This window comes from Symphodus melops (genome assembly GCF_947650265.1).
Source record: "Symphodus melops genome assembly, chromosome: 10".
In the NCBI taxonomy this organism is placed as follows: domain Eukaryota; kingdom Metazoa; phylum Chordata; class Actinopteri; order Labriformes; family Labridae; genus Symphodus; species Symphodus melops.
The window spans coordinates 23,657,648-23,671,967 of NC_136700.1; the positions used below are offsets into that span (position 1 = coordinate 23,657,648).

Consider the following 14,320-nt stretch of genomic DNA (forward strand, 5'->3'; position numbering starts at 1 on the left):
TGTTACTTTTACTCAGGTTTCGCTGTCCATTAGTGCTAAATATGGATTTAACTTGTAATTAATCTGAATTCATCCTGTAGGTGGAGATTTTCCACAAGATTCAGCACCCACACACTGGCCTCTAGTGGTGAAAAAAAGATCAACAATGGGAAACTCAAACTGTCATGATTTATGTGGGTCCTGTTGTGAATTTTACATAAAGACATGACACAAGACAAGTGTGTTAACTGAAGAAAAGTCCCAGGGTCAAAATATTGGATGATAGCGTTCACAGACTTGTCGTCAGGACTATCTTTCCTTTGTCGTATTATTTTTTCATCAGTAAAAGAGCTGTTCACTTTGGTTTCTATCGTTCATTCTTTGTCTTTGAATGATGCTGACCCGCCCCCCATCCAGGACTTACACCAGTCCAGGGACAGGAAACGAGCTGGTCGCATCACTGCAGACTCCTCACACCCTTCTTCTTCTTCTGTTTATTTTGTGTATATTGTTGATATTAAATGTTGCACTTAGTGATTTGAAAGCACAGTTCACTGAAGTTAAATCCACATAGTTAAATCCTACATAGCTCTGAATAAAGTTTGAAAATAATCCTGCCTAGAGACACTCTTTGTGATCTGACTTCATGTATATTAACTCCAATGATTAGTGATTTTAATATGTTCTTCTTCAACGTGGAGTTAAATCACCTTCTGCAGGCGCTGAGTCAGCCAATGGCAGGCCTGCAAAGACGAGCCGTGAAATCCACGACAAGCCTCTAAATAAACGGCAGAACAGAGAGGAACCCAAACACAGAGGTGGACCCAACTGAAGCGTGAACCAAATAAACAGACGACACAGATGTGTTGCGTTTGTTCTTAGAAAATCTTTCTGTATTTACATGTTTGAACAGACGAGCAGTACAGACAGAGTGCTTATATACAGAGCAGCACAGGATGTTAAAATGAGTGCTAAAACTAGAGGGTATTTACAGATGGACGACAGCGGGAAGTACAGACTAAGAACGTGTTTTATCACAAAACTTCTGGTACTCTACACGGTATCACAAATTCCATGAACTGTACAGTTAAAAACCAAAAAATGGTAAATCTACATGAAATCCAACGCATCTCCAAGTGAGAGGCACTGAATTATATATATTTACATTATATATACATATCATAGTGTATAAGCATGTATGTTTTCATACATTTTTAGCTACCTGTGGTGCAAAAGCAGCAAAAGAAATTAGAACATATGGAATCTATTACTACTAAATAAAAGGTTTGTGCTAAATGGGCTGACTGACAAAATAATGTTACACCATACATAAACGATATACTGGCAAAGAAACGGTGAGCGCAGGTAAAAAATGTTCTCTCGCTCTGAAGTGAACAGAAGGTTACCGTCAGTCATCAAAAACAGAAGAGATTGTCAATAATACTTCAAGTTCATGCAAAGATATAAACCATTAAAAAGAACCAAAAATAAACGTTTCCCTGTTGACCAACCAGCTGTGCAGCTTTCCCTTCATCGTGACTCGAAAGGTGCAAAACAAATAGGAGGGAGGGCGGGACTTCCTGTGCGGGTTATGGATCTGAGTTGGCGTGCAGAACGGGCATTTGGTGGGCTGGGACAGTCTCGGTTTTGGGCCTCTCCTGGCTAGAGGGGCCGCTCACTGTGGCAGTACTGGGGAGTGGAGGAGGGGGGGTGGAGGAGGGGGCGGTGCTGGTAGTGCTGCTGCTGCTGGTGGGGTTGGTGATATACGTGGTGCTTGTGAAAGTGGCAGCAGGCGTGGCGTTCTGCTCCTCTTTGGGCTGCTTGCTGGCGTACTCTGTGATGCTGAAGACGAACTGGAGGCAGCCCAGTTTGATGTAGCTGCCGTGGTGGAGCAGGGCGGTGCCCTCCCAGCCCGCCCCGCTGCCCCCGATCAGGCTGGAGCTGCTCGCCTTGCAGCTGCACGACGGCTCGGAGCCGCCCTGAGACTGGCTGCTCATCACACCGCCGGCAGGAAGCAAGCCAACAACGGAGCCGGGACCCTCCTCATCCTCACGCTGCTTACTACGACCTGCAGGGAGAACACACAGAGAGGAAGCATCTAACCTCAGTATTCAATTGTTCTTTCAGAGCACGCTGATTCCTACTGAACGTTTAGCATATTGTGAAGACAATCTGTACTTATTAGAGTGAGTGAACAGCAGCAGAGGTTTCACTGCAGACTTTAGATCATATTTCTTAAATGCTGTTGTTTTTTTTCTACAGAAGAAATGAAACAAAAACAACCGTGTCCGCTGTCCTCCATGCATTGTCAGATTTAGAATTTCAACAATATTCTGATTGAAAAGAGAATTAAATGATCTGTTTGGTTGTTTCATGAACATTTGCACGATTCAGTTTGATCTCGTGTGTTCAGACTCTACTCGACGCAGGACATTTAAAGTTAGTCAAGTAAAGAGAGATGAACTCACGGATGATGCCTTGCACTTTGGCCACCAGGCCGCCGGGTGGAGACGGCGAAGCTTTCTCAGAGAAGTCACACGAGTAGAGGACGTTGTCGACGGTGGTGCCGTGCTCGCTGTAGTTGAGCAGCTCGTAATGCTTCGTATTCTGCGGACACAAACGGAAACTGTTTCTACCCCGGGGACTTCAGTATCAGGAGAACAAAGAGGGCGGTGCAGGTTCAAGAGCATACCTCGTCATAGAAAATACAGGCGTGTTTCCCCGATATATAGTTGCAGTGACCATAGTTTGTAAGGCACACGTCCATGTCAGCACCTTTACGACACACAATGAAGAAAAGACACAAAATGAAGATCATGGGAGACAAAATTAGAACTTTTAGAAAATATTACACTTCTGAACTCAAACAGCGGGCCACAGAGGGCCTCGCATCCAATCAAGAGAGCCGCTGTCCGCCAACACGACGTGACAGTGTTATTCAATAAATGAACTCACAGCTTCAGAGATGATGACAGGATAAACATATCTCATGTGAATGAACCTCAGCATTTACTTTGTCCTCTGTAAAATAAAGGTATTGTCCTCCATTCTGAAAAACGAGTGATACATGGCGACGCAAGTCAGGGTGACAGCGCCAGGTTTCCTCCCTCATTAGGTCATAATCTTTCATTTAAAGGAATGGAAGTAAACTGTTCAGTTAGTAAAAGCTCGTGCAGCCCTGTTCAATTATAGGCAACAAGTGACCAGCAGGGGGCAGCAGTGCGCCTCTCTGCAGATCTGTGGCTGCTGTTACCATCAGCTGAGAGCTCAACGAGACTACTGGTAGCTGTGAGGACTGCAAACTCCACAGGTAGAAAACTGATGACACTAGTAAGTGTTAACAGCTGCAAAAGGAACTACATGCTGTGGAAGACAGTTTAAACCTTCGGTGCAGAAGAGGAGGGGACACTTGTTAGTCTGAACTGTTTCATTAAAAACATCAGTAGAAGAAAGAAGTTGGCTTTAACACTTCTCGGACACATTAACGTCCAATAAAAGCTAAAAAGTCTGTCCTATAAAGTCTACAAGTTAACAGCTCATTCTTGACACTGTGAACATCGTTCACTCTGCAAAAGTACACGACAGGCAACTCTTCTCAAACTGCAGCAAATCTTACCAGATCCTATGTATAATGTTCTGTAACACATGCTGACCGCTCCTCCTTTTCCCGTCAGAGGGTAGAAGACGGCCCGGGCCTGCACCTTCTTCTTACCTGGGGGGGGGGTTAAAAAGATGGGACATGTCTGTGCTCAGGTGTTCTTAAACAGTGAATAAAGAATCATTTTAGAAGGTAGACTGAGCAGCGTTCGAGGGTCTTACTGTCAGGCCGGGGCGACGGGGATTTGACGGCAGCGCTCGGGGCAGGGAGAGGAGGAGTGCTGGGGGGCACTTTGGGGGGAAAGAGCTGCTGGATTCTCTGCCATGCAAGCAGCTTGATCATCTCAGCATCCAGTTTGTCCAGCTCGATACCTGCACACACACACACACACACACACACACACACACATTTAGTGATGTATAAACAGCTGACAGCATAAAAAATGACAATAGCAATAGTCAAAGTTAAATATCAAGTGTCTACACCCACCTCCATCCATATCCTTCATACAGCTGGAGAGGTTGGTGATGGAGGACAGAGTGCTGGGCAGCAGTGAGTCCATCAGTCCAGGTCCAGGACCAGCCTTAATGTCTGTCCAGGAGAAAACAACAGAAAACATGAGTAAGAAGAACTCAGAGTGATCATGAGAACATTTGAGTCGATGGGGACATTCTGTCTTGGTCAATGATTTCACATTTTGATTCAAGTCTGTGTATTCATGCAGACGGTGAATTAGTGCTCAGCAGCACCAGAGGGGGCTGTTGGGCTCTGAGCTGCTCAGTGACAGCAGAGGGCAGTGCATGCTGGGAAACAGCCAAGTCGGAATAAATGAATTACTTTCTTTCTCTGTTTGCATTTTTTAAGAACTCAAACCATGAAAGACAAGCTCAAACCTGCGCTCCCGTTCCCCTCGTTTGACAATAAAATCTATTATGTTCTGATTATTTTCTGCAAATTTATAATCCCCATACAAAAAGACCGCGGAGGTTCTCAGGTCACGTTAAAGTTTAAGTTTGATCACACTTCATTTAAAGAGCATTTTTCATCTTTCTGCTTTGAGTTAATGATCTACTTATTTGGGAAGAAAATCGTCTCAAGCACGTTGACAACAGACAGAAAAGACAAAACTTGAATAGATTAAAATAATAATAATAATAAAAAAAATCAAAGCAACAAGCTCAGACCTCCTGAGAAGAGGCGACCATGAAAAATCAAAGGTAGCAACTAGGAAGTTTCAACAACACTGGACGGACATCTTTTAGCAAAGTGTCATCAAATCTTTGAGTTATTGACCGTATGGAAATCTCAGCAACCCAAAACTCCTGTGGTTCTCTTCCCCCCAAAGTTATACTAAAGATTAGAAACTATTAATGTTTCTTCATAATGTGTCAATTCTCGCTTTAAAAAGAGCTCGCACAGCACTGATGACATTCTGACCACGCGGAGATCTTTGCCTTGTGCTTGTGTGGCACTTCAGTGGTTCAGGAGGGTCATACCTTGAGTGGCTGGCGTCGCCCCCAGCTTGTTGTGGCCGTGCTCCTTGTCTCCTTTGGGCGGCGTGTCTGAGCGGGCACTGCTGGTGATGGAGGGTTTTTCTTCGCTGCTCTCCTCCTGCAGCTCCGTCTGGCTCCTGTGGTTCTGCTGCCCGCTGTGGGGACATAACGTCGGGGCACTGGGGGAGATTTTCTGAGCGCACGCCTCCGTCGTGCTCTCCGGCTCCTTTTTAACCGTTTCGGCCCGTAAGTGGTTGAGCAGCCCGGAGGCGGGGGTGGGGTCCGAGGGGGTGGGGCTGGGCTTCAGTCTGTGCTGCAGCTCCCCCTGCCTGCAGGAATCTGAGGAGCGGCTACAGTCTACAGGTCCGTTAGCTTTGGGAGGCTGGTGCTCCTCTGGGAGAGGTCCGTTAGGTTTCCTGCAGTTCTGACAGGGCGTCGTGCTGCATTTACAAACAGCCAGCTCTGAGAGGGAGTCAACAGGTGTACTGCAGGGCTTAGAGCAGGGCTCAAGGGAGGAAGTCCTGCCTATGGAGGCTTTAGTTTTCACATCCTCGGATGTTACACAGGATTTAGAAGTAGATTTCTGCTCAGGGCTCCACTCTGCTGGAGGCGTTACTGACGGCAGGGTGGATGAAGATTTCGGCTTGATTGACAGGTGTCTCATGATGCTGCACTGCAGGGCGATGACATCCTGAAGCCACTGTTCGAAACAAGAACATGATTCCACGTGAGACGAACATTTTAAACTGTTGGAGTCTACTGTATTATTTGAAACAGCTCTAAGTACTTTTTGACGTCCTGTCATCCTTACACAGATCCTTTTTTTTTTTTTTTTACACTAAGATGCTTCTTTGGACCTGAAACAGACATGATGTCACTTCCTTTAAAGCCACAGCCACCTACTTTACCTGACAATACACAGGAAGCCCATCAATGACTTTAACACACAAGATACACAGACTGTTAAATTCATCATGTTTACCTCCTGCTGCTCTGCATCTGTGGTCAGGTGCTTTGACGACTGATGGTCGGGAACGCCGCTACAAACCAGCTCCAGCTGGCGCTGCCGTGCAGGAAGCAGCAAGGGGGGAGGATTCTGGTACTGGGACTTGATGGAATCAGGCACCTGAGACCAAACCAGAGAAGTGTTAGTAGTTGCCAGCAAACCATGATGGAGATTGTTTGGCCTGGTCTCTCTGTTTTAGAATTTAAGAAACTGCATCTATAAGTTCACAATAAGACAGCCACTCTACCTTTATGCTCTTCTTGTTGTGCTGGTGGGTTGTGCGTCGGTTGGGTGTGTTCTGCCGATGAACTCTCCGTAGAAAGTCCACCTTGACGGCGTGCTGGGACATGCGGTCCTGGAACTGGTCGAAGAGCTGGCAGCGGCTGGACAGGCTCAGGGTCCTCTGATTCAGCTGGAAACCAAACAGACATTTGACAAAGAAAACCGATTAAACCTCTGAGACATTGCTACCAAAAACAAACTCGAAGGCCACAAGCCTGACTCTCACCACTAAGTGCTCCACGTGGTTCGGACACATCCATTTGCCGGCAGGTAGAGCTGTGAGCGGGGGGTCCAGACAGTCCATATGGAACAGGAGGGGACAATAGTCACACTGGATCAGTGGTGCCAACCTGCAACTCCTGTTGAGAGGAAATACGACCAGATCGATCCCATGACATATTTACAGTCCGTGTGAACATCTGTGCATTTACAATGACCTTGCAGTGCTCACCTGTTACAAGAATAGCAGACTCTGACCGGAAGAGGGACCAGACCATTCGAATCCAGTTCATGCTGAGGTCTCCTGAACGGCTTCCCCAGCAGCTCCTCTTTCCTCCTCCTTTTACTGCTGCCTGTGAATCAAACACGAGGAGACAGGAACATGTGAGAAACAATCAAACCCAGAACACGAGAGTAACTAATCCGATAAGGTCATTCCAAAATTCTATTAATACTTTATAACAACCTCCTGAAGACTTGTAAAGAGCCCTCTCATAAATAAAGTTGTCGTTTATATGGGTCTCTTAGTGACAGACTGACCTGGCAGTGCAGTGGTGCAGGTGAGCTCGCTGGGCAGCTGGAATTGCGTGGGGTTTCTCTCCATGGCGGCTGCTATCAGCAGCTGGAACGGTCTCTTGAGGAGGCGTGGCATCGGAGAAGTCAGCGTAGCACCTTCTAGCTCTGCACCCTGCACCTCCTCCTCAGCCTCTGCAGCCTCCTCCTCTCCATCATTCTGCTCCTCAGAGGGGGTCGGGGTGGACGACGTGTTGGAGTTGGGCGTCCCCGGCCTGCTGCTCGGCCTGCTGCTGGTCCTGCGGTCCAAGAGGCGAACCTGTGCCACTCGTAGCCCGGGTCCAGCCGCTCCGGCACCTGGAGGCAGCCCATCGAGTCGCAGCGGGCCGGCGTTGAGCTCCAGCTCCACGGCGGGGGATGCAGAGCGCTTGGTTGAGGTCCTGTCTGGTAGACCGTTTGTCTGCTCTGATTTCTGCTCTCGCTTCTTCCAGAAAACAAAAAAAGATGTATAAGTCCATTCGGCAACTGAAAGCTACCACAACTTTTCTCAACTAGAGGAAGACCATGTAGGAGGAACGACCTGCCACCCACCTTTTTTCTAACATTACAACGATGACACATCCATTCCCCGGGGGGAAGCATTTCTTCACTCAGAGGCGGATTACTGTAACAAGAGAGAACACAATCATGAGTTATCCAGATGCTAATTACATTTGTTTATGCAGCCTTAACATTATGCTTAATAGGTATAGCTTCTTATTTCAGCTGCAGGCGAAAGTGTTACTCTGTGATACGAAAAAAACAAATTCATCTAACACAACAACGCAGAGACCTTATAGTTAAAGTAAAACTTCACCGCTCTCTGCTGCCATCTAGTGGACTCACTGTTGATCTACAATGAAGAAAATGCCGGGCAATAAATTGTTAGGTTCTCTTTATGTGTTATCTTTTATCAATAATAAAGCACAGATGGAGCATTAAAATCTTCCAGGAGCTCAAATAGCACAAACATAATCACAACATGGAGTTGTCATTTAAATGACCACAGAAAATGTTGGAATAATGTAAGGATGGCATATTCACATTGACAAATAAATAAATATAATTTAAAAAGCTGTCTCTGTGTAATGACAAATACTGTCACATATGTGAAGTCAAAGAGGGATCTGTGGTGCTGGTTTATAGTGGACAGCATTAACTATAAATCTCTCACTGACAAGCAAACAAGAGCAGAAGTGACTGTGTGTTAATACCTTCCAGATTATTTACATTTATGCAGCAACCCCCCCATATGACATGTTATTAAGATGACGCTCTTCACTATCATGCCCATATATGGATACAAAGTCTTTCTGTTTAGTTGTTCACAAGTGACAGTCTAAAATCCTCTCCTCCAAATGCCGAGGTTAAAACATTCATGCATGCACACGTTCATCGAGGAGCAATGCAAGGCGAGAAACACTCCGACACAAACAGCGTCAGAAACGCTTAAAACACGGCCATGTTGCTGCTTTATCTCTGCAAAGGACGACACGTTTCTGCAACCCTTTCTGCTAAAAAAAGCTCAATTTTAAAAAGGTTGGTAAGATGGCGGGTGAATAGAAAAAAGGGAGCAGTGAGGTCGCCATATTGTAAACAGAGGCAGACTCGACTCCATTTTTAGCAGCAGCCGCGGCCGGAGGGGAGGACCGACTCCAGGCTCATTCAGCCGCCTTCACAGAGGAGCCAGCTCGAATACCACCAGCTTTAGCGTTGGCAAAAAAACGCATAAAACGAAGCTTTTTTGCAACAATTCAATGTTATGGTTAAGCACACACACGACGACACACCCCATACCGAACAACACAGTCTCCGGACTGTGAGGAAACATAACGGGGAGCAACTTTGTTAGCCGCTCGCAGAAGTCCAGCCAAAAACCCCTCAAATTTAACAAACAATCTCTCGCAGCTTCACCAAAAATACGACGAAAATGACTTAAAATTATACTGTTGATAAAATGAATGTATGCCAATCAATTCGGCGTATTAACTTTACAAATTAAAGATCTCCACAAGGCTCACTACCGCCCCCTTTGGTTCAGTTGTACAAAGAGCTGAACAGTGAAAATGGAGCTGAAACAGAAATATGGTTTAATTTGTTTTTTCATGTAAGAACAAAACGACGAATGTGTTCAAATGTGTGAATGAGTAATTAGTGAAGTCAGTGTTTTTTCTTGTCATTTCCAGGTTACCAACTCATCTCGGCTGCACCAGAAATAGGTCAGGGGAAAACTCCTTGCAGAAGATAACATCAACGTTTTGTATGCAGACACCACAAATGGGACAGCACATTTTCACATAAGGTGAGACCAAAACAATCATGAGCTACTATTAAGGAAACTTTTCTCTTTGCACTATGAACTGCATTCCCTCTGAAATAAAGGTCACTGGGAATGAATTAGAGACATGGCTTATATTTGAATGGTGTGCAGGTGAATTCGGTGTACTTGCTTTTGCAGACTCGATTGCCACATAAAACTCAATGCTGCCCTTCAGGGTCAAGTTGTGCGAGATACAATGTGAATATGAAGCTGAAATCCTCTCAGGAGGAGTACATACTGTACATATGTGTTGAGTAAACACAATCCCCCTGTCCATTTTGTTGGGAGGTTTTCTTCTGAACAGTGAATAGATCTGACTCAGTTTGCGGCGTAGAAACATTACATGTTCTGCAGCATGACTTCATCAGAGAAACAACCTATGCAGTGTTAAGCACCCAGCCGACTGAAACCAAATCGTGCAGCCCGTTGTGTGTTTTCCACTTAGCATGCACTGATGTGTGCAAAACTTTTCACTGAGACCTCCTTTGTTGAAATCCTTTGTGACTCACCAGCACTGGAGGTGGAAGGCTGCAGGACAGTGGTCGCAGCAGAGCAGGTCTCCCCCCTCCCGGCAGCTATCGCAGGTGTCGTGGTTGGTGGCCCTGCCGCTCCTCCTGACGTCCCTCACCAACTTCCGACTCCTCTTCTCCACCTCCTCGGACTTCGGGGGCGCGAGCAGTGTTTGGATTTGCTGGAGAGGAAAACAAAAAGAGCACAGATTAATTTGAGCATATGATAGTCCTGACCTTTTTTACATATAGATAATCTGAACCTCTACTAACATGTGGATTATATAGGAGTATGCAACTTCTCAAAAAACACAACTTGGACGATTTCTTTACACATCCAATAATATCATCTTATATCACCTGTTATTTTAATGTACTACAAATGAAGAATAGTGCACATGTATGCATGAATCTACAGCTGCTAAAATAAGTAAGTAATGCAACACTGTTATTACAGTATGCTAAAAAATGACAAAATCTCACATTTTAAAGTTTTTTTTGCATGCACTACATCCATACTACTAAGAGATGCCACATTTGACTAGTTGTGATCAATAAAGATTCATCTGGGAGGCTAAACAGCTGATCCAAGGGGGGGGGGGTCTGATCTCTGAAAGGGCCTGAAAAACTACAACTAGCCTCCATCAACCACACATACAAAGTTAGCAATCAGGGAAATGCAATGTTTAAGATAACGGTGACTCTTCTGCATGCATGTGCATGTTTTCTTCATAATAAAAAGGGGATATTTGAATTCAGTGAGGCCTGAAGAGAGGAGCAGCCTCACCTCCATTAAGCCCCCAGAGGTATCCAGATCGTACACAATCGTCGGGGTCTCCATTTTGTCCCACATTCATCCAGCAGCAGACGGTGCAAAAAATAGAGACTGCGATACAAATGCCCAGTCGGCACAAAAATGATTAGAGTAATTCCCGTAAGAAATGTCTTTTTTCCCCCCCAAGTGTTTTTTTCCGCCAGCAAAGCGACGCTAGCTCTGGTTAGCCGGCTAACAGAGCTAACTACGAAAAGAGAGACGTCAGCCAGTCAAGGTTGTGAAGCTAGCGGGCTCACTAGCTTGAGCCGCAGGCCCCTTAGAAAAAGGACAACAAATCTCCACCTAAATGTTCAAACTGAAACATCAGTTTTTTAGCACCAATCTTAAAATTCTGGCGTTGAGCCTACATGAAATCTCCTCTATCAAGAGACAGCTGCGGTTAGCTACAAAACCCTCCCGCGGCCTAGCTGGCCAGCCATGATTCTTGTTCCAGCTCCTGCAGAAAGGAGCCCTGTAAATCTGCAAACCCATCCGCTCCCATTGTCAAACACCACATTAAGTCCAGCTCCTACAAAAAAAAATCCCACGCGGTTCGGTCCAATGCACGTTTTCCGGTACGGTTCCGAAAGAATGATCCTGAAGTCGGGTCCGTGGAGATGCAAATTCGGTTGATGTTATTGTTGTGAAAAAGGCTGTGCATCTACCCTGGCTGCTAGCAACATCCTCTACCAGTTGGCGCAACCGCGAACCGACTGAGGCGCATGCGCAGTGGGACGGATATAGACCATTACGACGACACAGTTTCCAAAAAGGAGCGAGGAGTATGTCTTCAGATTGTATCCCACGTCCACCTTTTCTAACGGAATAACTCTCATGTGCACTTCTTTATTCGGCACTGTCTACTTTTGTTTTCACACGTTTCTAAGGTTGGCATATTGCTGCAACTCTGCAAAAATATTATATTCGAGCCCAGGCTAAAGAGCGACACTGAATGACATTTCCATGGAAGAAGAAGAAGAAGAAGAAGAAGAAGTTACACTTTATTAATCCCACGAGGGGAAATTCGGTTTTTTACACTCTGTCTAATGACACACACATAGGCCGAGATACACACTCATGCACAAACAGGGTTCTAGTGACATGCATTAATGGAGAGGTCTCAGAGTGAGGGGGCTGCCCACAGCGAGCGCTCCAGAGCAGTTTTGGGGTTCGGTGCCTTGCTCAGGGGCACCTCGGCAGTGCTCAGGAAATGGACTGGCACCTCTCCAGCTACCAGACCAGTTTCCGGACTTGGTCCGTGCCGGGACTTGAACCGGCGACCCTCCGGTTCCCAACCCAAGTCCCTACAGACTGAGCTACTGCCGCCCCAATAGGCCTGCACGCATTTATTTACTCTGTAGGAAATGCATCAGTTACACTTTCTTTAACCCTTGTAAAAGTTTGCGTTGTAGTGTCTGAGATGTGCTCGTAGACTTTAAATATCTAACTTCACATCTTCAGGGGGTTAAGGATAAGGAAAATGATTTGGTTCTTTTTGTTCTCATAACACAACTCAGGAAGCAACTCATTGAACATATTATTATTAATATTCGCCTGAAGCTTTACCAAATGTACACTTGAAAGGACGTATGTTGGAATTAATTATGTCTGCTGGTTTATTCGGCATATTAACTTTACAAATTAGAGCGCGTAACAAGGCTCAATGTCACCATCCACTGTTCAATTTTATAATGAACTATAATGTGAATTTGGAGGGAATAAGCAGTGGTGGAAACAAGTGGATCTACTCTTTATTTTCCCCCATGTGTTTTTTTTAAATTGGCCCGTCCTGCAGAGGATAAACGGCCTCTGTTATATCTATATTTTTCATAAGCAGTCACTGTTGCACATTTAGTCATGTGCGTAGGCCTACTAGCCAATTAGAGACAGAGTAGTTAGGGTCATCCCTTCACCGTCCTGAAAAAGCAAACTACTAAATATTTATCAATTAATCAGTGGTGTGAGTCAAGAGAGATCCCTAACAACCACTGTTTGACTGAAGGTTACATACCCAACTTGTATTTTAATGGAACAAAACATGTCAAAATTAAGGTTTTTCTAATCTAATCCAGAAGAAAATTTCTTTTTTTCCCCTGTGATAACAAAAGTGTTTCAGATTACCCAGCAGACTGACAGAAACGTCCTAATCAAATGCCAGTTAAAAAAAAAACATTGTAGGCTACTGTAAACACACCCCTGCTCATGGACAATGTCATGTGTAGCTCTTACCAGCAGAGGGCGGCAGCGATCTGTGTTATGATAGGGCCACAGTATCAAAAAGGTCTGTTTTTTTATAATCTAGGTTTTGCCGTCAATGCAACCTCTCCTTGTTATGACAAATTCATATTCCTGCTCAGAAATCCTTTTGGCTGTGCTGTTTGTTTGCAACTGGAGGGACAAATACATTAAAAATCTGTGATTGTCCTCAAGTTGCCTAAATTGTTGACAAATATCATAGTTACACTGAGGGTAAAGGAACCAGGCTATAAATTGTCAACGTAAAAATATTTGCTCTGTTTTCTTTCAGGATGGTGTTTATTGAGCTTTCTTTATCCACTTGCTGTGTAAAATAAATACATTATGTCAAATTCCCTTGCACACATTTAAAAAAAGAAAGAGAATGTTATAACATTTCAAATGTACTTATGATGAACCAAAAGGCAAAGGGAACACTGCATTTGCAATTAAATGAACACAGTTTTTAGATAATGGCAAGCACTGAGGTCATTTACCTGCAAACAAGCACTCTTACCCAGGATGATTCATTTTAAAAGCCTCAGTCACATGGACAAAGGCTGTGTTTTCTGCTGCAGGTTCCCTCTCAGACTTCCTCTCTTTTGAAAGAAATCTATTACAGCCTGCTGAGAAACACACGGCTGCCCTGACAAACACAGTACATCATGAACAGCAGATGCATCGCAGTTTGTTCATGCCATGACTTCATTACACAGCTAATTATCACTTTTAATGGGACTATTTCACCCGTTCATTAACGTATACGCTGTTGCTGATTTATTATGTGGAGGCACAGAGGAAACTTTGGGCATTAAAAGGAAGAGATCAATCTTAACTTTTTAGTGACTGCAATAATTGCCAAGTTGTTCAAGTAGAAATGACAGATTACTTTAATTAATACCAAAGGAGGTATCTGCCTTCTTTCTTTCTTTCTTTCTTTTTTATTTTTTTTGGAACAGGCTTTAAAATTCACAAAGTTCTCTGTAATTTCCATTTTGATTACACTGAAGCACTAACAAAGTAGTACAAAATACATCATCATAGGAAGAAATTAATTAGTATTCTTGATATTCACCAAAGTTAAATTCCTTGTATGTGTAACCAGGTCAATAAAGCTGATTCTGAAATTAAAATTGCAAGTTTGAAGTATTTGCTTCACATTTTTTACACCTTGTATAAACATGCATCCAGAAGTCACAATTGGACAGCTGTAAGTAAAGCTTATCAAGCCTTGCAGGTCAAACTCTTCTTGCGGATTTTACATAAAATCTTGTATTAGCCATGTTGGAACTTTCCGTCTATGACAGCAACTC

General features: G+C 44.4%; 1 protein-coding gene across 2 annotated transcripts; it reads right to left on the reverse strand.

The window, feature by feature from the left end:
• Positions 1-845: 845 nt before the first annotated feature.
• Positions 846-11,510, reverse strand: phf12b (PHD finger protein 12b). 2 transcript variants are annotated; one of them, XM_079354582.1, is made up of 15 exons: positions 10,746-11,510; positions 9,959-10,140; positions 7,682-7,754; positions 7,118-7,571; positions 6,810-6,930; positions 6,585-6,717; positions 6,324-6,488; positions 6,053-6,196; positions 5,074-5,770; positions 4,067-4,168; positions 3,799-3,948; positions 3,596-3,691; positions 2,672-2,754; positions 2,448-2,586; positions 846-2,047 (listed from the first exon to the last, which is right to left on the reverse strand). In XM_079354582.1, the coding sequence occupies exons 1-15, from the start codon at positions 10,809-10,811 to the stop codon at positions 1,569-1,571; spliced, it is 3,084 nt and encodes a 1,027-aa protein (XP_079210708.1). In that variant the 5' UTR covers positions 10,812-11,510; the 3' UTR covers positions 846-1,568. The 2 variants fall into 2 exon arrangements, with proteins under 2 accessions (XP_079210708.1, XP_079210707.1); XM_079354581.1 differs by having other exon boundaries at positions 7,118-7,574; positions 10,746-11,509.
• Positions 11,511-14,320: the final 2,810 nt, after the last annotated feature.